The 24,404-nt window shown below is 37.2% G+C and overlaps 1 protein-coding gene across 1 annotated transcript in view; it reads right to left on the bottom strand.

The window, feature by feature from the left end:
- The window catches only part of TENM3 (teneurin transmembrane protein 3), a 312,368-nt gene that overhangs the window by 129,438 nt on the left and 158,526 nt on the right, over nucleotides 1–24,404 (bottom strand). Inside the window, exon 4 of the mRNA XM_059469963.1 lies at nucleotides 4,303–4,540. Within this exon, the coding sequence (XP_059325946.1) occupies nucleotides 4,303–4,540 (238 nt within the window). The remainder of the gene's footprint in view (nucleotides 1–4,302; nucleotides 4,541–24,404) is intronic.

A 24,404-nucleotide genomic window follows, 5' to 3' on the forward strand; every position in this document is an offset into this window, starting at 1 on the left:
TTATATGGGGAAAAAATACTTGGGTCCATTCTTACTTCAATAACTGTGTACCTTTTAAAACAGGGATGATAAACTCAAGGGACACTGCAAATGATACAAAATTCTGGACTACTGGTGCTTGCCTAAGAGCCAGGGGACAAAATACACAGCATGATCAAATTCCAAATACTTATAGTGACAGCAAGGGATATTTGAGCAGGAAAGATGCCAGAGGGATCAAGCAAAAATCTAAAGTAAGACACTACTGACATCAAAGAAAGCTTATAAGCATATGGGCTTGGTGTTTTAGGACTCAAACAGATGCTCAGTGAGAACCTGACAGTAAGAGAATGTCAGAAGAAAACAGAACTTTTTTGACTTTAGTATTTGAAAACAATATTTAATTTCTAATGTCTGTATATAATGAACCCATATTATGGCATGTCAATTTTTCAAATGCACTCATGCTGTCAGCAATCTAAGCAGAGTCCTGTTTCTTCAACTTGCAGATCAGCAATGTGAGCACAGTGCTTAACAGGGTCTTCAGAAGAGCAGGACTTGAACTCCATCCCCAGTTTCTGCCTTTATTTTGTACCATGCACCTTCTCAATAGAAGTAACATCTCTAATCAAGTCCATGTGTGAAAACCTGGCAGACGTACAGATCAGAACAATTTGAATTTGATTAAACCAGGCACTGTTTTAATGCATGGAGTGTGTAAAATAGGTGGTTTGAGCAGACTTTAACCTCCAGCAACACTGTGCTTTTGTGGACAATCAATCAGCCTCTACACAAATTGATTTAAAACTTCCCTGAAAACTATCAACACCTGTTCCATACCTTAATCAATATTGAAGGCAATTGGGCCACTGGCAGTCCACCTCAATAATGACACATGTGCATGTTCATCACACTTTTAGAGTTTCTAAAGTCTTTACATTCTAAAATGAACTTTGAATCAAGTTTACAGAACAGTTTTGAAGTAACACATTCCAGAAAATATTTTGTCTATATGATTTCAGAGGTATTCCAGTACTTTAATTAGGTTCCTCAAAATACTAAAATATTTTCTCATCATCAAGTATTTCTTCAACCAATTCCTTCTTTTTTTCTTGGTAAAATAAGTATCTAAGTAGTTGAATACAGTAATGTTCCTAAGACTCTACTGTTAATACTCAGTTGTAAGAGAAGACTCAGCAGTATCTGTAAACTATGAAAAACATGTTAGTTTCTTGGCTAGTTTCTATAAAAAATTCACAGTCCATCATACAAAATGCAACCATCTTTCAAATGAGGTACTTTTTACAGAAAATACAGCAAGAAAAAGCAAAGGTCTTTGATTCACTGGCGTGTTAGCACAGATTCTGAATAAAGTTATATAATGTTCTCAGAGATTTATTCCTTGATTGGAATATGTAAATTACCTCTTACCAATAAATTGATCTTTTACATTCAATGATTGAAATTAATGAAATACTTCCTAGGAAATGCACCAAGAGATGCTACCAGCTTATTTTTATTTACAAATGTATGAGTTCTAACATAGTTTTCCTCTGTGCATCTCTAACATTCATAATTGACCGTGCATTAGAAAAATTCTGCACATTCAAATATTTAACAGAGAGAGCACTTAAAGAAGTGATTTACTATGTATTTTTAAATGTCAGTAATTTAGATCCTACTAGAACTTAAAGTCATGAGAAGGTTACTACTGATACTGGTAATCAAGAAATCATTACTAAAACTAGTAGCTGAATGAAAACTTAAAGCTCAGTGATAATAAAACCCCACTAATATTTAATTACTAAATGATCTTTTATCATAGTCAGACATCTGACATGCAGTCATATATTTACATGACTCTGGCTGTCCAATCAGTAATTCAAAGAAGAAAATGGAAAGATTTTGATTTCTTCAGAAGTTCATATTATTCTCTATTGCTGGCTCCTCCAGCAGATCTGTTTGCTCTACAAATGAACCTAACTTACATATGGCTAGGGAACAGTCAAATAGTAAAGATTATTAAATGTTCAATGAAAGGTCTTACAGTCTGCAGGAAACCTACAGGAAATATTCTTCTATTGTCTTGGGTCTTTTTGTTAATGTAGATTCTACTGAGCACAAATAGAGGGAAGACAATTTCTGCCTCTGCTCGGTAATCTCATTGTTATTTAAAGACAGGATCAAAGAAACATTCACATAATTCATTTAAGTTGCAGTTTTAGGTCCTCATAAACATTTAAGGAAAGAGTCTTTTTATATTTAAAAAAATGTGAATTGGAGTTTCTGTTGGACATCACTGATCTGTAACCTCACAGTTTTTAGCCTCACAGTCTGTAACCTCACATCTTTTTAGCCAGTAACACCAACGTTTCACACACATCCATTAGCTCTTGTTGATGTACTTTGCACAGAGCCAAATTGCCATATATCCTATTAAAAACACAACAGAATCCAATATTATGGAATATATACCTTTTGAAATCACTTTCACTACTACTGCAGAGCAATAGGGACTAAAACCTCCCCCAAGCTTTACAAATACATCCCTCTCTCCTACATGCACATACACAAAGCCAGCCACAATTCACTGCCCAGCTTTACATGGCAGCAAACTGCATGTCATTTTTATGTCACCCATCATCAGTAGGAGCCTATAGAGCTAGAAAGACAGTTGTGTATACAGGCTGACATTCACATTCTCTACCTCTAAATGGCTGTCATCTAAGTAAAAATACAAAAAAAAAAAAAAAAAAAAAAAAAAAAAAGCCCCAACAATAAACATAAACTAAAATATTGCCAAAGAGGGGATAAACTTTTTTTAGTCCAAGAAAAGGGTGAAGGAGGAGAGCTATCACAAAGTTGTTAATACAGTGGATACTGAGCCTGAAAATCACACTCAGGAGGGAACCTTAACCAAAAGGGGAAAAATCAATGACAAATAAGATGGGTTCTACACCTCTACACCAGAGTTCCAACCAAGTAAGACTACTAGAAAAAACCAAAGTAGTAGGGCTCTGCCAGTTCTTACATGAAATTTTTACATTTTACCTCATTCACAAGTGTTCAAAATTTGAACACTCAAAATACCCTTAGCTTTTAATCAGAAATGTTTAAAAGATGAAAAGACTTTACTATGCAAAAAAATGCTTATGGTTTAATGGAGGTGGCATTCTCATTCAAGTAGTCCTACACCTTTATAAAGACAATAAAAACACATATGACAATGGAAGCAAACATCAAAGACCTTACCCATTCTACTTAAGATTAACTACTATGAGGAAAACATCAAACATCTCCTTCCCCACTATAAACTTATTTGTTCTATAAGAAAATTTTTTCTTAAAGCACTAAACTGTTTGAATATGATGATGAAATCTCTTCAGTGGAATGCTGTTCCACAGTGCTTATGTCTCAAACGGCACAGGAGAGTCCAAGAAAACTAAGAGAAGGAATAGCCATTGCCTGAAACATCTATGGCAACCAAAACTACTTAAAAGAGAATCTTAAGATCAGGTATGCTTTAAATTGGTCAAAATTATCTTTACTTTGCTATGAAACATAATATAAAGGGATTCAAAGCATAATCTGAAGGGATTTTCACAAACACTTTCAAGAACTACTGTCAACTTTAATATAGTAATAAACGCTCTGTTTAATAACTAAGTTGAAATATTATGGCTTTCCTTAATAAAAAAATCAGTGCTGATTGAGTGTTACATGAATACTAATTAATCACTGTAGGTAAATTCAGCTCTGTGCCAGTAAGTCCTATCAAAATTTTTATAGATTCTTCTGCATCTAAAAAAGCTAGTGTCACTCTTCATATTAGCTGCTTCTTTCCTAGAGGCAGTTATCAATGACAAATTTATCATTACACTGAAACTCAGTTCTTTCGTCTCACCAAATCTTAGTATCTTTTAAAACACTTAGCTTCGCATAAGTATTTCTTTCAAGGTACCAAGTACAAGAGCTAAAAACTATTACAAAATGTTATTTGACATTTGATCTGTATGACAGTACATATTTGACACATTTCTGGCAAGCAAGGCAAGAAATTTCTTCAAACAGGCAAAAGTCACAGGCTATGAACAGGAAGGGAAACGCCTGTCTGGAAAAATTAATATACTCTAATTACTCTGGAATAGGATTGTAAGGGAGAAGAGTGTCACTGAGGATTTGAGAGAGAGGACATATTTTTCAGGACTGAAAATTTTCCAGCTTTGCTCGCTGAATGAGGGGAAGTATCTGCAGGTCAACTTCCATTAAGGTAAATGTTTTCTCTAGCAGTGCCACAGACTGTAGTAGTACCTAAGTAATTACCTGCTTTCCAGAGGTGCATTACTGCCAAGCACCCAGCTGTCCTGCAGCTGGACTGACTCAGGTGTGGTTTGCAGCTCGGCGGGCAAAGCAGCCGGCGGGGCCGGACTCTGATTCCTCCTATTTGTCAGTGAGTTTCTGTTAAGTGAGGTGATGGATGGGTGATGCTGTGCTGAATGCTGCTTGTGAGAAGGTGGCAAAGGCTGCAGGGTCGACTGGCCTTGGTTATTTGGAGGTTGCTCTAAGAAGAAAGAAAATTAAAGTTCGTTATACATCTTGGCATTTGCACAACCAAAGCAGAATGAGAAATTCAATATAATCCTATAATCTAATATATTTGCATATTATTCTATTAGCAGACATTCAGTGACATTCTGTAATAGCAAGTTTACCCTTGATACACCAAGTTCTAATTAATACACAACAGATGGTAAAATTGCTTTTGGTTTTAATTTGTTTCAGTTTTTTTTTTTAATCTGGTTTTATTAACACCTACAGAAAATAGCATCTGACAGATCCCCTAATGCGCCTTTAGACTTCAGCTTTTTTTAACAAACCAACCCTGAAATTAAATGGGTAATTTCAGTAGAACACAAAGGTTTTCAAAATGCATATAATCCCTATAATTATTTAATGGAGATTTTAAGCTTTATTTAACTGCAATAAATTATTACAAGCTAGTTGCTAAACAGCAGTAGACTACTCTAGTTTAGTGCATTTCAAATAAGGCAGATCTGCACTATGATCTGCTAATAGATGCTAAGTATTCTTTAGCAGAAGGTCACTCTGTGAAGCAGATGTTGCTTCATGGATATTTAACAGACTGATTCACATCTGATTACAACGTCAGAAGACTCATATACTTAATGACCGTCACATCCATTAGAACACACACAGAACAGATTTTCCAATTTCACACCATGCAATATAAATACAGCTTGGAGGAAATCACAGGTGATAAGAGAGTCAGGCCATTGAAACAAAAAGAAATATTTTCTGACTTAACCAAAGCACACAACACCCATAAAGCTTAAACTCAAAATCTCAAAACAGCAAAACCTGCAATTAAATATTTCTATCAATGTTAGGTTTTAGCAATCTGTTCCATAAAATCACTGGCAAATAAGTCATAAATACAGGACAAACACTTTACAACACAATGCACAAAAAACCAACTAACACATAACATTTATGTAATTAAAATTGCAATCTATTTCTTAACACTAATGTAGCAGAACATACTTCATAATATAAATGCAAGTGTTAAGCAGAGCAGAAGACACAGGACATGCACTTCTCTCACAGTGCAAAAGCTTTCAGGTAGTTTTTTAATTAGTTGTTTGATTTCCATAAGCAATTCCCTTTTGAAACCGGTTATAATTGCAAATTGTTACAAACTCAATAATAAAACCCTGGTACAGAGAACACAGGAAAAGTATTTCTGTTGAAACAGATGTTTCCAACAACTTACAGGTGATTGCTACAAAATTAACTTAACTGTGAGCAATTTCTGAGGTTGTGAACACAAGACAACATGAAAACGTTAAGAAATAGACTTAAACAGAAAAACCAAGTCTTTGGAATAATTTCCTTTCTGAGAACCACATTCTTCTTTCCAGGGATTTTGTGTGGTCAACACGACTTTTGTCACAAACAACAGCAACGCTGAATCTCTCATTAAAAGAACAACAACATTTATACTCCTAGTGAGGTTTTCAACACCAAATCCCTAATGCATTAATGCAAAATTCCAGTCCAGGTAGGATACAGCCGATAAACTTTATCTTCACCAACACTGACACAAAGGCTGTCACTCCATGTGATTACAATCACTGTCAAGGGCTTTAAGCCACCTTTCAACAAGCCAACTGAAGAAACTTAACAGACCAACACTAGAGCAAAGAATTTTCCCCATATCTCTTAAAATTTTATCTGATTTAGATAACAAGCTGGTGCTATTTATCAGCTGGTGCAAAATTAACTGTGGCTTTATATTTTGTAATACATAGGCGCATGTGTGTATAAAAAATTATATATGTGCACGTGTCTAAGTATTTACACACATGTATATGCAAATACATACAAATAAATTATTAATTACAATAATTAATTACAAAAATTACAGAAAAATGGCAGGTGGAATGAAGTAATTCACATGAGTTTATTTTAATTGGATAGATAAATTAATTTAAATAGTTCTTAGGATCAGACTTTTCTTTTTTATTCCCCTTTTTGACTCTCCTACCAGCCTAGCCTTATTGGACAGTTTTGCCATGATCAGTGCAAAACTCTCTTACACTGCAGCTCCTATCAGCTGAAATATTATCCTGACATCCCTCTTGTTCATTAATTTCTCTTCTCATTTACAGTCTCTGCTGCAAATCAATCTTTCAGTCTATCATTTTAAGTACTAAAGGTCTTGCAGCATTCTCTGCTAAAGACAAAGTAGAGGATTGATCATCATTGTTCTCTTGCACAAAGGAGGGTGTGAGCGCCAGGCTTTGTCTCAGGTAGATGTCACACCTTCCCACACACTCTACCCCATGAGGAAGATGGAGAGTGAAGGTTCTGTAAAGAGAATTTATATACTCCACAAATAAATGCACAGATTTAATAATTACTCTCAAAAAACGCTGGAAGAATGAAATTGGATTACTCAGACCACAGGCCAGCTACACAGGCCACTATTTGGGATTTAGATTATTTCCCTATAAATTTACTGTGAACCAAAAGACTCTTCTGCTAAATAACATACAAACTTTACTAACTGAAGATACAGAGGAACACAGAAGTTAAGAGAGGCTAGGAAGGAGCTAGAAGGCCATCCAAGTGTGATTTTGCAAAGATCACTTGTCTTCCAATCCCATTTTCTCTCCACAGAACGTTGACAAGTGACATTTTCTCGTGTCTGAGGGTGGCTTCAGTTGCAAAGGAACGTACAGCTTCCTCAAAATCAAAAATGCCTGAAAAATCTGGAATGATTTATTTCTTTTCTAATTGTGCAAAAGCTACAGGTAGAGCTGCACTTAACAAGGTTAGATTTTCCATAAATCAACAGAGTTAAAATCTATACTCCTCTAAATTTACTCTGTCCTACGCTGTCATTCTGAGTGAGAGATCACTGAGGACTGCTTTTTGGATCTTTTCTCCAACCTGCCAGATTTCCCCAATACACAGTCCTTTGATTGCTGCACAATTTCTAACAAAAACCTAATATTGCACCACTGATTTGTGAAGAAGAATCAGCACAATAGTCATGTTTTGAATGCCAGTCTTAAGCTGGAGCCAGATTTCCTTTACTCCTCTAAGGAGTTAAGAGTTAAAAGAACAGCTTTCAGTATTCCCGAGGCTTTCACACAAAGCTATCAGTCTTATGGAGTAAGAACCTCTCAACATCCCTGTGACACTGAAAATATTCCCACAGCAAATGCAGGGAAACTGAGGCACATATGTTAAGTGATTCACACTGCTGTCCTGAGAAATCAGCATTACTGTCAGAATAGTTCCAGTTTTCTTGCTTTTCCTACTTAACAAGTTTATAAGTAGAGTGGGATGACACGATATGTACTTCATAAAATCTGCAGCACTGGACACTACTCGCTGTAATAACAGCCCTCCGTGTGCTGCAATATCAAGTGTCAAGACCCTGTAACTTCTCTTTCTTCCTATCAACCACTGGAATCCTAGAGGGAAATATATCTTCCCTTGCTTATTGAAAAGACAGCCCTGGGACTTGGCCAGCTCCCTTACAACAACCCACTTATTAGAAGAAAAAGCATTCAAATTTGATAAAGTACAATTGGGTTGAAATGCTTAAAAACTATTCCAGAGAGGAACAGTTGCTTTGCTTTAAATTGGATTTTAAAAGCTATCTTAATTGATTTAATCTATATGGGAATGTCTAATTTACTCTAAAATTAAGCAGATATGGGTAGGTACAGGCAGGTTTAGGTCTAAAGATGTAAAGTTTTAATTATAACATTCCTGTTTGGTTTAGACCTTAATGACTGTAGAGAAATTCCATTCATCTTAAAGAGAGGATTTCTGCAGCAAGAAGCAAACGTAAACTGGCCCAGCAAGCAGTCTGTCAAAGTTCTTCAGGTGCAACAAACAAACCCCACACTTTTAAGGCATTTGTTGAGTAAGTCAAGATCAGATAATTATGTGTGTGCACATATGCACAGAACTCCAAAAAGTCACAAGAAATTGGGTAGAAAGCTGTCTTACTACAGTTACATGATTTTTTTCAAAACATATTTAAATTATTATTTTCCCTGGGGAATCACAGTGAAGCAAAGCAGCCATTTCAATTGCAGAGGTAAATTATATGCAGTTCTGTAGCCTTTCACAAAACCTTTTCGTCTTTTATTTTTCAAAAATTAAATACATTTAATTAATTTTATCATTTAATTGTTACAAAATTTTAACAGCAGAAGAAGGAGAGACTTTTATGATACCTAAAGCCATGTGGGGGAAAGGGGCTAATTCAGAGGCAGAAAAGCAGACCAAGCATCCATGACAAAAAGTAATTAGTTTCATATTTTGTGTCTTTCTATAACAGATAGATCATTGAGACCTGTCATCTAAGAAAAAGAGAGGTGATTTCCATTTGATAAGGATTAGGCTTTTAAACAGAGTATAACTAATGTGAACTTACATTCCCATGACAAACACAAAAGCAAAGTCTTCCATTATGATATAAACATTTCAAATATGAACAAAATGTTATTCAATATCTATGTCTATGAGAGTCAACTCTTTCTGGTCAGGCTGCTCCTCTTCTATTCTCTCTTTACAAAAGTCTCTGCCACAGTAAAGGAAATATCCTGAACACATACTGGATGTAAGAATCTGGAGCAGACAATGTTTTGGAAAATGCATGAAATGTTCAGAAAACTTAAAAAGAATACAACCTTTTGTTTGTAGCCACTGGTCCCTGATCTACTAGCCCTTGATTGCTAGCAGTAAAAATAATTTCTATAAGACCTGGTTTGATTTCCTCAATAAAACCCTTCAATGGACTTGAAATTTTACCTAACTGACATATGGTCACATCTCCAAAAGCACTGTAAGCAGTAGTGGGATTTACCTCAGAAGTCCTTGCAAATTGAAAAGAGCAGATATTATGGCTTAATTATTCCTAAAGCTCCCAAAGGAGCTCTTTTTTAGGTTCCTGCTTATGGAGGGGCAAGACAGGCTACCTGCACCGCTACGGCCACGGCTTCAGGGATCCTGTGGGCAACTAAAACCAATCACTCCACAAGTCTCTGGTCTGGGAGCACCTTCCATGAGAAGCCATATATAAATAATGAAACCATAAAGAAGGTTATGCGTTGAGAAAAAAAAAAAAAAGAGTATTTAAGTGCTCATTTGCAATTAGGCAGATCTGTCTTTTGAATGAACCACTGTTTCAGTTCAGTTTTTCCTGCCAGGGTGTGCAAGGCTCAAAGCTTCCTTTCTGATCATTTACTACAAGCTATTGGGGTAATTTAAAATAAGTTGCTCTATGTGCTTATTCTGTGGTTAATCCCAAGTATTTGCTTAGTCTCATTCACATCCAAATTTGCTCTGCTCTGCCAAATGCTTTAAGGATCCAAGCCACACACTCAACCCAAGGACTGTGGTGACAGACTGCCGACCACCAGAGGAGAGCCCTTTCACTCTGATTTGCTGTCAGCTTGCCCATCCTTTTCTGCTTGGTTTACACCTAATGGACATAGAGATGGAAACAGAATTAACCCCCAGCCGCTGCTGCTGACTTCCTCTGTGCTCAATGCATGGTGACAAGCATAAGGAGAAGTGACAAGGACACTTTGATCTAGATATGCACCGTGTGTGTGTGTATACTATTACAATATAAAAGGGGCAAAAGTCAAACAAGTAGCTTGATCAAAGTGGGCCAGTGTTTGTCTCCTCATCAGTACAATGCCTGTAGGGTCTGAAAACCTGTCAAGCTATCTGGGACTGAGAAACTATCAGTGAATTTAATGCAGGATAAGCTCTGAAAGATTGCATTGCCTTGCCCATGATTCTAAATTTGGGAGAAATAATAAAGAAAACCTTAATTTTACTATTTTCCTTTAGACTGCAACATGACTTTACTTTTTAAAGAGAAATAAATACTTCTGCCTATTACAGAGACCTGAGGAGGCCACTGGGGTGAGAGAAGGATGAGAATCTTGTTTGATGATCAGAAGGCTGGATTTATTGATATATGCTATATAATACATTATTACTATACTAATAGGAATAAAGAGAGAAGTTGCAGAGGCTGCTAAGCTAAGAAAAGAATAGAAAAGAATCCCTAACAAAGTTCTGTGTCCAGGGACTCTGTCCCCAGCTTGCTCCTGTGATTGGCCCTCAATTATAAACATGGAACATGAACCAATCACAGGTGCATCCTATTGCATTCCACAGCAGCTGATAACAATTGTTTACATTCTTCTTCTGGGGCCCTCAGCTTCCCAGAAGATGGACAAATCTGAAAGAAAGGATTTCTCTGAAAAAATGTCTGCGACATCTGTCCTGAAAGGGAAGAAAGACTTACTTGACTGTGGAGAAACTCAAAATGATCCCATGGCTCTCATGTGGTACGAGTGGAAAGAAGTAGCTGGAACTCCCTGGAGGGCAGTAGGAGTCCCCAACATGCAACAGTGGTGTTTAAACCACAAAGTACATGTTGATCACTTCCCACATGCTATAAGGATACTGTTCTTTACCACTTAAATACACACAGGAAGGCAAAGAAACAAGTCATGCAAAATATCTGCAAGCTTTAGGAACTGAAGAAAAAATACTTTTACCAATGTCTTTCAGCTGTGTTATCTACAGGAGCATAATTCTTCCAGTTAAAGGTACACTTGTAACTTTGTCTATTTCATATCCACTGGGCATAATATTTTCCCTCAACATCTTCATATGGATAATACTTGTGCATTCTCAGCTGTTTTATAATTCAGCTCTTCCTAATGTTTTATAACCTTGCTCTAGAAACAGAAAGCGCCAGTTACTAATCTATTCCCAAAAACTTTGTAAAGAATATTAACTGAGCTTTAAACTTACTTGAAAGGCACATTTTTTTGACCCTGGTATTTTTAGAATAAACAAGCTGAAAAGCTGTACCCTATATGATATGTGACCCTATGAAGATAGATAACATAACTTTCTATTTTATGACATTTACTTTGAAAATCTGATTAAGATAGATGTCTCCAGTTTGTTATTCTTCAATGTCATGTTGTCATAGTTCGCATCAGCAAGATGCTTTAAAGCCTTTCGATTAATATTGTATGCCAGAACTGAAATTACATCCTTTGTCATTTAGTTCTTAATGGTGCAAGTGATATCTATCAAGTAATGTTTTATGAAGCATGTGTGATTTTTATTACAGGCTGTTTTCACAAACCTTCTTCAGGTCTCATAAAGACTGTTCATGGTTCACAACAAATATGCCTTGCATTTAAAATCATGCCAATTCTCAATGGAAAATAAACCTTGGATTTTTCAGCAGGGTTTATCAACAGAACAAAACTCTTACTTAATTAAAATCTGTATATAATCACCTTAATTAGCAAAGCAAAAACACTACTGTAAGCCCCTCCACTTTGCATGAGAACTCTAGAGTAAAAAACACCTCTGAACAACAAAAAATGTACTAATGTTTTAGTTTCATAAGTAAAGGGTTATGTTTGCCAAATCTTCTAAATGCCCTGAAATAAATTTAAAATAAAGATGGCACACAGGTAGAACTGCAGACGCAACATTCCCCTGTAATCCAAGTACAACAAGGATCCTTATTTGCAGCATCCATATTTGTAGAACAAGATGCATATAGTCAAATTTCTTCAATTTACTGGAAACCAGATAGTTATGGGCAGCTGAGAAGGAATATTAAGGCTGGCTATTGTCAACCTGCCATTTAAGAAAAAATTTGCAAAGTCAATAAAACTTAGGCCTTAGATGACACATGAGCAAAATGTATTTTTCTAGTATGTTTTTGTCCAAAGACTTTTCTCTTGTTACCTAACAAAGTAAGGCAAATACACTGCAGGAAGAAATCCTGCCCATTGAAAAGAAAGTGGGCATTTCTTCCACAGGTGGTGGTGGAAGGAAAAATGGCAGGATTTACTTCTGAAAGGTTTATTAAATGTTGTTTCCACTCTTCTGTTGTTCACTGTGGGAACGGAACCAGCTCACTTTTAAAGCATTTTTTTCCATTAGCTGGAATCGATTCTCAAAGCATTCCAACATAAACACCTCCAGCCTGCAACCACTCCATTAACCCCTTCAATACATATGTATCACACAGTCAATATTATGGCAGGCAAAATCTGTTTAATTTAACTACCATAAAAAGATAATGTCTTCTTATCTGGTACCTATATAAGGGCTCAGCTAACAAAAAGTAACTAACAAAAGCATGTGGGGTGAAAGAGCTCAGATTTGGAGAACAAATAGCACCTGGATCAGGGAAAACCACTGATGTTTCCATGCTTAAGGCAGTCATTTAAAGTAACAAAGTAAACTGGACTTTGCTGGTTTTCAACTGAACTGTGGAAGCTTAATCACCTTATGAAAGTTGAACCTGAGATATATATTTCAGCTTCAGTGAAAAAGCACTAGAGAAACTAGTTCAGGAAACAATCTTCCTAATAGTGGCCTATTTATCCCCAGAGGGATTTAAGAAGAAAGATGAAAGAAGAAAAAAATACAGAAACACTGCTAAAGTAAATTGAAATTTAACCTGCTGGGGTAACATACTTAGTATTTTGCTTTACAAGAACATGAAATAAAACAGAGGGTATAAAACCCAGGATGGCAGCTATGCACACAGGAAGAAAGAGAAGCAATAGTGTACTTCCAATCCTGCCGTTGTATTACACAAATGCCATCTCCTTCCACCCCAGCCTAACCCACACAGTAGTTAGCAGGGATACTAATAGACATTTATTTATATTCTCTTTTTAGGATCCGAGGTCTGTAAAACCTAACAAAATCCTCCACTGGTAAAATGTCATTGACTTATTTCCAACAATTTAACTGGATATCAAACTGGGAAAAGTTGGTATCACACTGTGAGAAATGAGAAAAGCTTGCTCACCTGAGACAAAAAAATGACACTCAGCTTGTATTATCCAGAGATTCTAAATATAATAATGCAGCCTTCAGTGGTGTGCTCCTGGCCTGGCTTCTCCACAGTGGGGTTCAGATGTTTTGCATGACTGTGGGCTTGGGGTTTTTTTCCCCCACTGGAGTATAGCAGTCTCCTAGACAAATAGTCTGTGATAGGGGGATCACCAAGACCACAGGCTTCACTTAAGTAATGTTTTTTCCCTGATCAGAGCAGATCTGTTTTCATCTTCATAAATTAAATCATCTTTCATTCTTATTTAGAGTCTGAAGTGAGAAAGTTATGCAATTATTGTTAGCTTCATACAATCTTCTTTGCTGCTAACTCATGGAAATCAGTGGAGAAATGTGCTTGCAGTTAACAAATAGAAGACTAACTCGTTAATCACAGAATTGAGGTTTCCATTGAAAGAAAACAAAACATGAAACAAAACTGGAGAAGTCCAGCTGAAAGACTTTGTACAAGGAGAAAAATTCAGCTTCCCAAAATGGTGACAGGGGACTAGAATGAATTTGAAAAACGTTGAAGTAGCCAAAACCTGGCTGTAAAACACAGATGAAATGATTCAGAGTATGCCATTTCCCACTTTGCTCACCCTGCACCTTATGTTTATACCAAATACAGATAGACACTTCATTTTGACTGCAAAAATTGTGATTTATAAATAAATGTCAAAAAGCAGAACTATGCTTCAGCTGTAAGCTGAGTCCTACAATCACTCAGTCAGTGTGTTAATATATGTACTCATCTCTTACCCCATGATTAGCTGGAGTAAAATGCAGTTCCCATTGCAAAGTCTGATGTATGCCTTCTTAATAGATTTCTTAGCATTTTCAAGCGTTAGATAAGTTTGGTTCCTATCCAAAATCATTAATCCAGAGTGAGCTATGTGTATGTTTTCCTTTGTCTTCTGATTTTATTTCCTACCACTTCCAAGAAAAACAATTTGCCAAAGCTATTTATTTTAGAAGCACAGTTACTACTGTACAGGTTAAGAAAACCTAAACTCTTAAAACTTTTAACCTGAAAAAATACACTCACAAGTCATGATTATGCAATATTTACAGATGACACAACCAGTGCTGCAAAAGCCTGCCTTTCTGCCCAATAAATAAAACAGCATCTAAAGGTTCTTTCACTATTAAACCTGACTTTTACTGACATATGGCTGACATTCATGAAGAAGAAGCAACCCCCTAGTCTTCCTCATATTCAAAAGCCAGAGGAAAAAATCTGCATTAAATAGGTCAACTGAAGTTTTTGTCATGGACTTGCAATAGTTAATGCCATCCCTTGAACATTTTGCAAATTTACAAATCCAACAGCAGTTTGAAAGGCTGCTAAAATTAGTTCATTAAAAGCAATTAAATTCTTTACCAATTTCTGCATGCTCAACCCTTGTCTGTACACACAAGGCCACACTAATAAAATCTGTGAAAGATAAGCTAGGAATGGGAACACACAATATAAGACTTCTAAGCAAAACCAGGTGAGTTTGTTTCATCAGATTTGAAAGAACTCAGATAAGAGGGATTCGTGTTTTGCTTTGGAGGAAATGAAAACAGAACAGGGGCAGTGACATGAAAAGAAATCCATGGGGGGAAAACGGTAGAATTGCACAGAAAAGGGGTTGAATGAATAATACACAGAAGAGACCTCACAAAAGTGAAGAGATGAGAGAAAAGTTCTGAGAAAAATTAGAAAGCATATACAGTTTCATTAGAAAAATCATAATAATCAAAATTTTATGGAAAACCTATAAGTGAGATGCTTACTCTGGCTTGACTTTAAAAAAGGAATTTAATCCTGGCCTCTAGAGTCAAAGCAAAAATTCTTACAGACTGCAGCTTGGGCCTTAGAGCAAGAGGGAAATAAAGCAGTAAATCACTAGGTGAATTCTTGTCTCCAAATCATTTAATTGATTGGTTTTCAAGCATAAGAAATAAGCAGATTATGAAAGACAGGAAAAGAATAGGGAACCAAGCTTCCAAAATAGCTTTTAAGTACTTTTTCTCTTAACTGTGTCAAGGAAGAGAAATGCATAATAGGGGGAGGCCTCCACAAGAGCAAACTAAAGAACTATTGTTCTCTAATGACTTTAAATAAGCTTTTTAGGCTTACATGTGAATTAGAATTTTCCTCTTCCTCCTTATGAAAAAAAAACCCAACAAAACCACTCTTGATTTTAGTATGATATTATTCTATTCTAATGACAATCAAACCTAGTTAGGTATCAATCAAAAGAACAAATCCATTGCAAAAGATTTCTTAAAAGGTATTCTGGGTTTCCAGTACAGCTGCTTCCTTTTTCAGTAGCAAGATTGAGTCATTAACCCTCAAATCAAACCTCAACTTTGAATTTCTAAGAGTTGAAACAAAAACTACCTGTCAACCTCACTGCCTCAGTTCGTGTAACTTATCAACAAAACTCTCCCCTACCTAGCACAGTATTTTAAGCAAACCTATAAATTCAGAGGTATAAGTGGACATGGAGAGTGATTTAATTAGAGACTTTTATGTGTTCAGTATGTATTTTGCAAGTGCTGTGAAGGACAGCAGTATGCTGAAAAGGTTAAGCATAAGTTTACTGCATTAATGAAAATTAAAATACAGTTTACTGCAATTAATGATAATAAACAGCTTTGTTCTATATGAAATAAAAAGCTAGGGGTGAAAGTTCATAATTTTAAAATTTATAAAACATAAAATGAGAAAATCTTCTTACACTTAAATTCTATATATATTTTCACAAATGACTAGGTTTTGCCTTTCCTGGATGTATCTTCATTATGTCTTAGTTGTGTTACTGCTACAAAGCTACAAAGTTTCCAGCAGATGATCTTTCACATCAGTTTCAAGGTAAACTTTATAGCTTCTTGCCCAAACCAAGCTCCTTAAAAAAACATGGCTGATTCATGTCATAGTAAGCTCTTCCACTTAATAACACTGCTGTAGTTCTCAGACAGACACTGACAGAACCAGTAAAAGGTAGAGAAATCACAGCCCAATACTACCCCCTTCGATTTAAATAGCCAACTAGATAGTATACACAAAAAGACCCCAGAAGAGCAGAGCTAAATATTTTTTTAAAATAAGTTTTAGAAACAATTGCAAATACACACAAATAAGCGCAAAGCATATCACCACCATGGTGCAGTGAAACGTGATGAAATCTCCTGCATTTCATCAGTAAATGCAAACTGAATTCATTCCATGATGCTTCTGACTTCTGAGTAACTTTAGCATCAAAAGAAATGTTGCTGCTTCTTCTGGGATAGGCAAAGACTAAAAAAATTATTCATTACAATTTTATGCTCTTCTGGTAGCAATGAAGATTCCACATACTATTTAGTTCTTAAAAAAAAAATTATCTGAAACCTCCTAATAGTAACCTGATTTCTACATATGCAGAATTTGTGTTTCAAATTACTTAATGTAGAGGAAGTGTGTAAACTCCATTTAAACCTAACAGCTGTCACTTCACCCATAACAAATTTGGCAAAAGCAATTGTAGGTACGCTGGGAGAGCACTTGTGAAGACAGCTTGCTCACCATGTAACACTGCTGATTTATGAAGCAAGCCATGCCCCAGTCAAGTGGGACAAGATTTTACACAGGCACAGAGCCAGCAGAGATCTGAATGACTGGACTCCCTGAAAGCCTGCTGCCTTCCACTTGTGGGGAAAAACCCCTCTATTTCTAGCATAATCACACCCTCTCCACCTAAACATGTTTCCCAGGTCCATTTTCTGCCTAAACTATCATATAGGAAAATACCTTTCTTTTTGTCTTCTGCTGAAACTGCAACACTGGTGACAAGGAACCCGTGTGTGGGGGTGGTACATGATTGCAAGGGAAACAGATGGTCTCAAGCTGAGAAGTCTGGTATTTAACATGCTTTTATAACTACCACCGGGGGCTAAAACCAAACATTTGAGGAGGGAGAATTGTTTCATGGTAAGCTCGCAGCAGAGCACGTCAGGAAATCTCTTTTTTTACTCCTGGCATAGCCAGTGGTGTGATCACAAGCAAGCAAGAGTCCCTACGTCCAGCGGTCTTGCTGCTGAAATCAATTATGTACCAACAGCTCTTTGCTGCTCCTGAAATGGGAGATGTTCTATGTGTAAATGTCCTCTGCTCTCAGAACAAATTTACAATGAGAAGTGCACAGACAAATGTGTTTGCAGAGAGGTGGAGGGAGGGTAGGCTTTGTGTTCTGCTGAGCCACTGCAGCCACATCAGGGAATGGGAGGGGATACTCAGAACACCAGATTTTTTTCTGATATAGCTCAAATTTCCACCACCTGTGGGTAGGAAAGCATATGTAACCCATCGCACCTGCTCCCTACAGAACTCCCTGCAGCTCAGTTTCCTGGCTCCACAGAGGTATTAGTGTGAAAATTTCATCTGCACATCCTTACCCAAGGTGCAAGGTTTCACAGGTTACATGTGGCATTACAGGAGAATCTCCTGTCTTCCACAAAGATAAACCACCAATCTCACAAACAAGGTAATATTTTTTCATGAAAAGCTACTGGGTCACTTTATAGTCTCAGGTGAGTTGAATCTATTAGAGAGATTCACACTTTAGAAATACAACTCTAAAGAAAATAAATACAAACAAACAGGAAGACTTTGAGGTACATTAGCTGCAAAAATTATCTCAGAAGCAAATGCCTTTAAGAAGCTGCAAACATGTACAATTAGAAGCGTTTTTGAAAGCTGAAAGCCTAAATAGCTGTCAGCAACTTCAGCAGCAAGTGTAAGTTATTTACAGCAGCAAGCAGACAGATTATCAAGATAACAGAAGCACTGATTAATTGTGTAGCCTAAACTGGCAATGAAAACAGGGTAGAGCCCTGCATGTGTGAATATTTATTTTTAAATAGGTATGTTTCAGTTCCAAGATTTCCTCTTTTAGTTTTTATCATTTAATAATAATCATTGAACCAAACTGCTCTTTTAAAATTTTTTTCACATGTTTAGGAGTAAAAACCTGACATCGTAGATAGCCTCTTCAAGACTTTTCAAATCTCTCAGTACCACTGAAATACTGAACCAAAACTAAGAGCTATTTTCAGTTGCTAGAACAATTACATAATAAGATGCTTGCATGGCAATATTCTTCCATAACATCACAAGCTTCATGCATAGATTTCAAAATATTTTATAGTGCTCAGTAAAATTTGGGTGAAGACCTATTGAATTTTTTTAAGTATAGACTTCTTCATGGCACATTACATGTATTATACGCTCTTCTTTAGAGACAAATGGAAAATCTCAAGAGTTTTCATGTTCAGTGGTTTATATTCAGAACCTCTTCTAGCTGTACAGAACTTCTGAAAAGGACAAAGACTAATTTATCTTCAAAATACCTACTGTATACTGGTTTGGACTGTGTGGAGTCGTACAGGACAAGACACAAGAAGTGCTGAAGGACAAGGTGAATCAAGTCAGTTTGTGAAATGACTTGAAGTGAAGCTGGCTTTAGATATTGCTGAACTAGAGAAGTTCTTTATCTCTGTAGTCCTTTATCTCTGTACCGACTCCTGGATGGTGGCAAGCTCTCTGTGATGGTGGCTACAGCAATGGAAGCAGCCAACTGACAGTGCTGTGATACACCCACCCCTCTGGGCTGCTGAATTATGGCAACACGTTGCTGCTCAGGTAGAGAATGCGATTGTAAAGTACCTCACAAGATGCTCACGTACCCAAGAGTTGGGGCACTGAAGAACACTGAAAGAATGAACAGGTGACCCAACTGCTAGAATTGAAGTGGCTCAGATGGAGCTGGACTGGGAACATAGAGGTGGGCTACTTTTATAGCTTGATGGGCTAATGACACATCACAACATTTAGGAAGGAATGCAAGACATGGATGGGCTTGCGGCTGAAGGGAATTGATGCCATTGCACAGGTTATCCAAGAATGTCAAATATGCCCCATAATCAAACCAGTAAAGCAGATAAAGCCTTTTTGGTATAGAGAGTGAAGGCAGAAATAATATGGGAAAGCCTGGCTGATTATATCACATTACCATGCACCTTTTTAACCATGTGCTTACAATGGTGGAAGCGACACTGGATGGTTGGAAAAATACTGTGTAGCCCATGCCACTGGTTGGAATACTACCCTGGGCCTTGAAAAGCAGACTTTATGGTCACACGTAGCACCCTGGAAGAACTGAATCAGAACACAGGACTCATTTCCAAAACAATCTCATAGACACATGGCATTGAGGGAGAATATCACATCCCTATCATGCACCTGGGAAAACTGAATGATGATTTATTTGGCATGTTATGGGAATTGCTGTATCTGGAATCCCTTGTTGCTAGCCAAGCTAGGAGCAAGGGGAGGAGTTCACAGCCATGTTAAACCCTATAAACTGGCCCAAAAGGTCCAGGGGTAAAGAGTCAAATGTATATACCTTTAAACTATTGTAACCCATGATCTGAGTTGTGTTTTAAAGGAACTACTATAGTATTAGCTAACTAAACCAATGAAGGAGAAGGCTCAAAAAAGCAGTTGCAATGCAGCAGTGACCACACCTGAGCTGTCTTTGGTGCCCAACACCCCCATGCAGCACATCCCCTCTCCTGTCCCGAGTGACCACTAGAACAGATGGAGCACCAAGTCATGGACTAAAGGAATTCAGTGGACAGTTGTAGATATTTATGGACTTTTTACCAGACACTTCTCAGGGGTGATCCACAGACCAAAGCAGTGGTATATCTATATTGTATCAAAGGTCCTACACCTGGGCTATCTCAGGCACACCTACAGGCTGGGTTGAGACAAGCCCTGTTGAGAAAGACTTGCGGTGATAATTGATGAAAAACTCAACAAGACCTGGCATTGTGTGCTTGCAGTCCGGAAAGCCAAGCAAACTTTGGGCTGCACCAAAAGTAGTGTGGCCAGCAGGTCAAAGGAGGAGATTCTTTCCCCCTACTCTGTTCTGGTGAGATTCCACTTGGAGTGCTGTGTTATGTGCTCCTAACATAAGAAGGATGTAGAACTGTTGGAGCAAGTCCAGAGGAGGGCTGATAAGAGGAGCACTGAAGACAGGATGAGAAAGCTGGGGTAGTTCAGCCTGGAGAAGAGAAGGTTGTTTGGAGACCTCATAGCACCCTTCCAGTATCTGAGGCCTAAAGGGAAACCAGAGAAGGCCCCTTCATCAGGAACTGTAGTGGCAGAACTAGGAGTAATGGGTACAAATAAAAAGAGGAGAAATTTAGGTTAGATAATAGGAAGAATTTTTTTTATTTTGAGGGTGAGACAGCAAAACAGGTTGCTGTGGGAGGCTGTGGATGCCCCAACCCTGGCAGTGCTCGATGCCAATTTGGATAAGGACTTGAGCAACCTGGTCTAGTGGGAAGTGTCTCTGCCCAAAGCAGGGGAAATTGGGACTAGATGATCTTTAAGGTCCATTACAAGCTCTTATCATTCTATGGTTTTATGATTATATGATAATTAATGGGCATCATGGTTAATGAGGATGGATTGAAATTTCTGAGAGCTGGACATGACTTAAATGGAAAAAGAAGCTGCAAGTCTGTTGGTGTTGGCTGGGATAGAGATAGTTTTCCTCACAGTATGGGACTATGCTTTGGATTTGTGCTGGAAACGGTATTTATAAATCTGTGATATTTTAATTATTACTTAGTGTTTACAGAGGCAAGGCCTTTTCTGCTCCTCTCTAAATCCTGCCAGTGAGGAGGCTGGGAGTGCACAAGAATCTGGGAGGGGACACAGCTAGGACAGCTGATCCAAACTGGTCAAAAGGATATTCTATAAAATAAGGTGTCATGCTCAGCATATAAACTAGAGGCAAGGTTGGCTGGGAAGGCACTGCTCAGGGACAGGCAGCACTTGGTTGGGGATGAGCAAAATTATTTTCATTTGTATCACTTGTCTTTCATGGGCTTTACTTATCTTTATCTTTGTTATTTTCCTTTTTATTACGATTTAGTTTTTCTTACTATATTTTATGTCAACTGGTTGTCTCAACCCACAAGTTTCCTCCATTTTCCTGTTACAAATTCTCTTTTCCCCATCCTGCTGGGACAGGGGAGTAAACACGTGGCTGTGTGATGTTTAGTTGCTGGCTGGGGTTAAACCATGACATGCAGCTGCCAGCCAGACCTCAATATGCTCGAAGTCTAGATACAAGAAACTTACACCCTTATCCCATGAATCACAATGGATATACTTTCTGTAGAACCCAACTGGCTGAGGTTGCTGCCATGCAAAGTCTAGCCTTGGCCAGCAGACAACCACATGGATGAACATGTCCTGGTTTTGACTAGCTCTGACAATACCCTGGGGGGTGAGTCAGACTAGTAGGAAAGTATGTAAAATGAAGGCACTTGCAATGCCCCTGGGCCCATGCCTCATTCAAGCTCAGAGACCTGATATAAATCTTGTTCATTGTTTCCAGTAGGAGCTTTGTAGCTTCTTTAAGCAAACGCCATTTGATTATTATTTATCATGTCTCCAAAACATTAAATTGCAGAAAAAACATCACATCTGCCAGAGGCATGACTCTTCCTTTATGACTATTTATATTCAATCCTCACCCAAATGTAGGCCATGGGGGCACTACTGGATCTTTGTCACACTGTGAGAATATAGATGAAAACCATTTGGGCCATCAAAGTAAATGACTCATATACTGAAGTGAGAGATTATGCTACTTCTGTTTAGGAAATCCCAAGAAAGAAATGATGGCTGATGTGCTGCTGCTCATGCCAGTGTTGTTTTCCGTAACAGTTACATGTACAGCTAATCTCAATTCAGTTTTCATAGTCCCAGCTGGTCAATTCCTGGTACAACAGGATGTGTGAACTCCTCTGACATGATAAACCCTCCGGATACTCCAAATTGCATTGTACTTGGTACAGATCTTTGCTGAACATAGGCAAAGATGCCACATTTACTCCCTCTACAGTTAGTGCTCAGTAGTTTGATTAATGGTGAAGGCTTTTGCTAATTCTAGTAGTCTTAAATAGCTTTCTAACAGTTTCTTCTTACTGATAAAAACATGGTAATTCTGGTTACTGGTCCTTAAGCTGTAAAAGCCAACCCTAGTTGGTTTGTGCGTCTTCTACCTCAGCAACAACTTTCACTAAACAAAGATGCACTTTGAGTTTTCCAGTTTGTGCACACAGAACAAAAGAGAATAGCAAACTAGCTTCTATGCAGATGAGTTTATTCCCATTTAAAGTATTCTCACTGTCCATCAATTAGGTATTTCATTAAAGCCTGAGTTTAACCATATCCACCATTCCTCTAATACATTTACTTACCTTTTTTGGTAGAAACAGCGAAACTCACACACAAGAATCATTGCTGAGCAAATAAAATCTTACTTGAAAAGTAAATATCCAGAAAGAACATTCAAGAAAGGTATTTACTAGGTTCAATCTCACTACTACTACTACAGTAATAAGGTCCCTCTTCACTCCCAATTCATTTTACATTCACATAAGAATACAGTGAGGAGCACAGCTCTAGGAAAGACATCTGCTCTTACAGAATGAAGAACAAATCATATTGTGTTTGATACTTGCAGCACTGTTACAGCTCTTGGAATATGAATATTTTACATCATACTCTAGGTATTTGTGCATATACAAACTTACTGTTAATAAAAATAGAAATACATGTCAGAAATGCATTTTGTTACTTTATGAACGTCTTTTATACTGTGACATGTCCCTACTGTTTAGCAGCACACAAGTGAGAAGTTACTGTGTCTGGTGCTGCCTGTGACAACTTACATCTCCCTAGGGATAAGGGTGCTAAGCTTTCTCCAAGCCATTTATTCTTGGCACCAAAACTGAGCAACTACAGCTATGTCTCACACTTTGTCTTTTAAGGATGTGGCATGTTTATTACTTCCAAGAGAAAAATGACTCCTTACATTCTTACAGTGATGTTTTAAAATCATTGGGTTCAGACTAAACACAAAGTGCAGTCTATAAAAGACAAAGTTAAATTTGTATACAGCTCCTATCTCTATGGTGTATGACCACAAAAGCCCCAGGCAGAAAAGTATTCCTTTCTTGTTCTTGCTCTTAGCAGTGCAGAGCAAGAACTTTCCATGGAAATTTCAATTAACAGTTTGGTAAAGTTTCCACAAAGATTTTTCTTCTGTATTAACAGCTACTGAGTCCTGACCTAGGAATTATTATTTAAAATTCAATTGCAAGTATACAGTGCAATGGCAAGTTGCAATCTCCAAAACTACAAGAGGAGCTAATGAAAGCTTGCTTGAGACTTTTACCTTGTAAAATCATAGACTTAACCCCACATCTGATATGTAAACGCAAAAAAATCACAGCAGCGTAGAAAAAGACCTCAAAACAACCACACGCACAAGAGCAATTAAGAAATTGGTCTTCAGCTGCAAAACAAAACATGTAACACTGAATGCATAAAGCTGTCCAGTCAAATATATTCATTGTATCAAATGAAGGATATAATAATTCCAAGTACTTTCCATAAATCTGAAAAGCAATGTCACAGAAAATAAACAGCCAATAAAATATGAACAATTTTGAAAACAATAACTCAAGCTATTAGTTCAGAGATACAAAATTGGTGTCATTAATCAGTTCAAAATTATCTATTAATGAACAGAAATTACACTCTTGTAAGGTCTTTCCTTTGCAAGGTAGTTATTTCTGTAGAGCCAGTGTATCTGCTTTCTATACACTGAGTAAGGAAACTACAGAAGAAAATATCTATAATTAAAAAAAATTAAAGGGCCATGCAGATGTGAAGGATTCTAATAATGAGAAAACTACTATTTCTTTTTTCCCCCCACAGTTCTTTATGTGATTCATTGTAAATCTTAATATACTCCTGGTAATTCACATTGTTCTGTTGCACAGAATTTTATTGCTCCATACACATAATAATGACATACTGAATATAGATACGGTTGAGAAATATGATAGAGAACCTACTG

Source organism: Ammospiza nelsoni, chromosome 4, assembly GCF_027579445.1.
Source record: "Ammospiza nelsoni isolate bAmmNel1 chromosome 4, bAmmNel1.pri, whole genome shotgun sequence".
NCBI lineage: Eukaryota > Metazoa > Chordata > Aves > Passeriformes > Passerellidae > Ammospiza > Ammospiza nelsoni.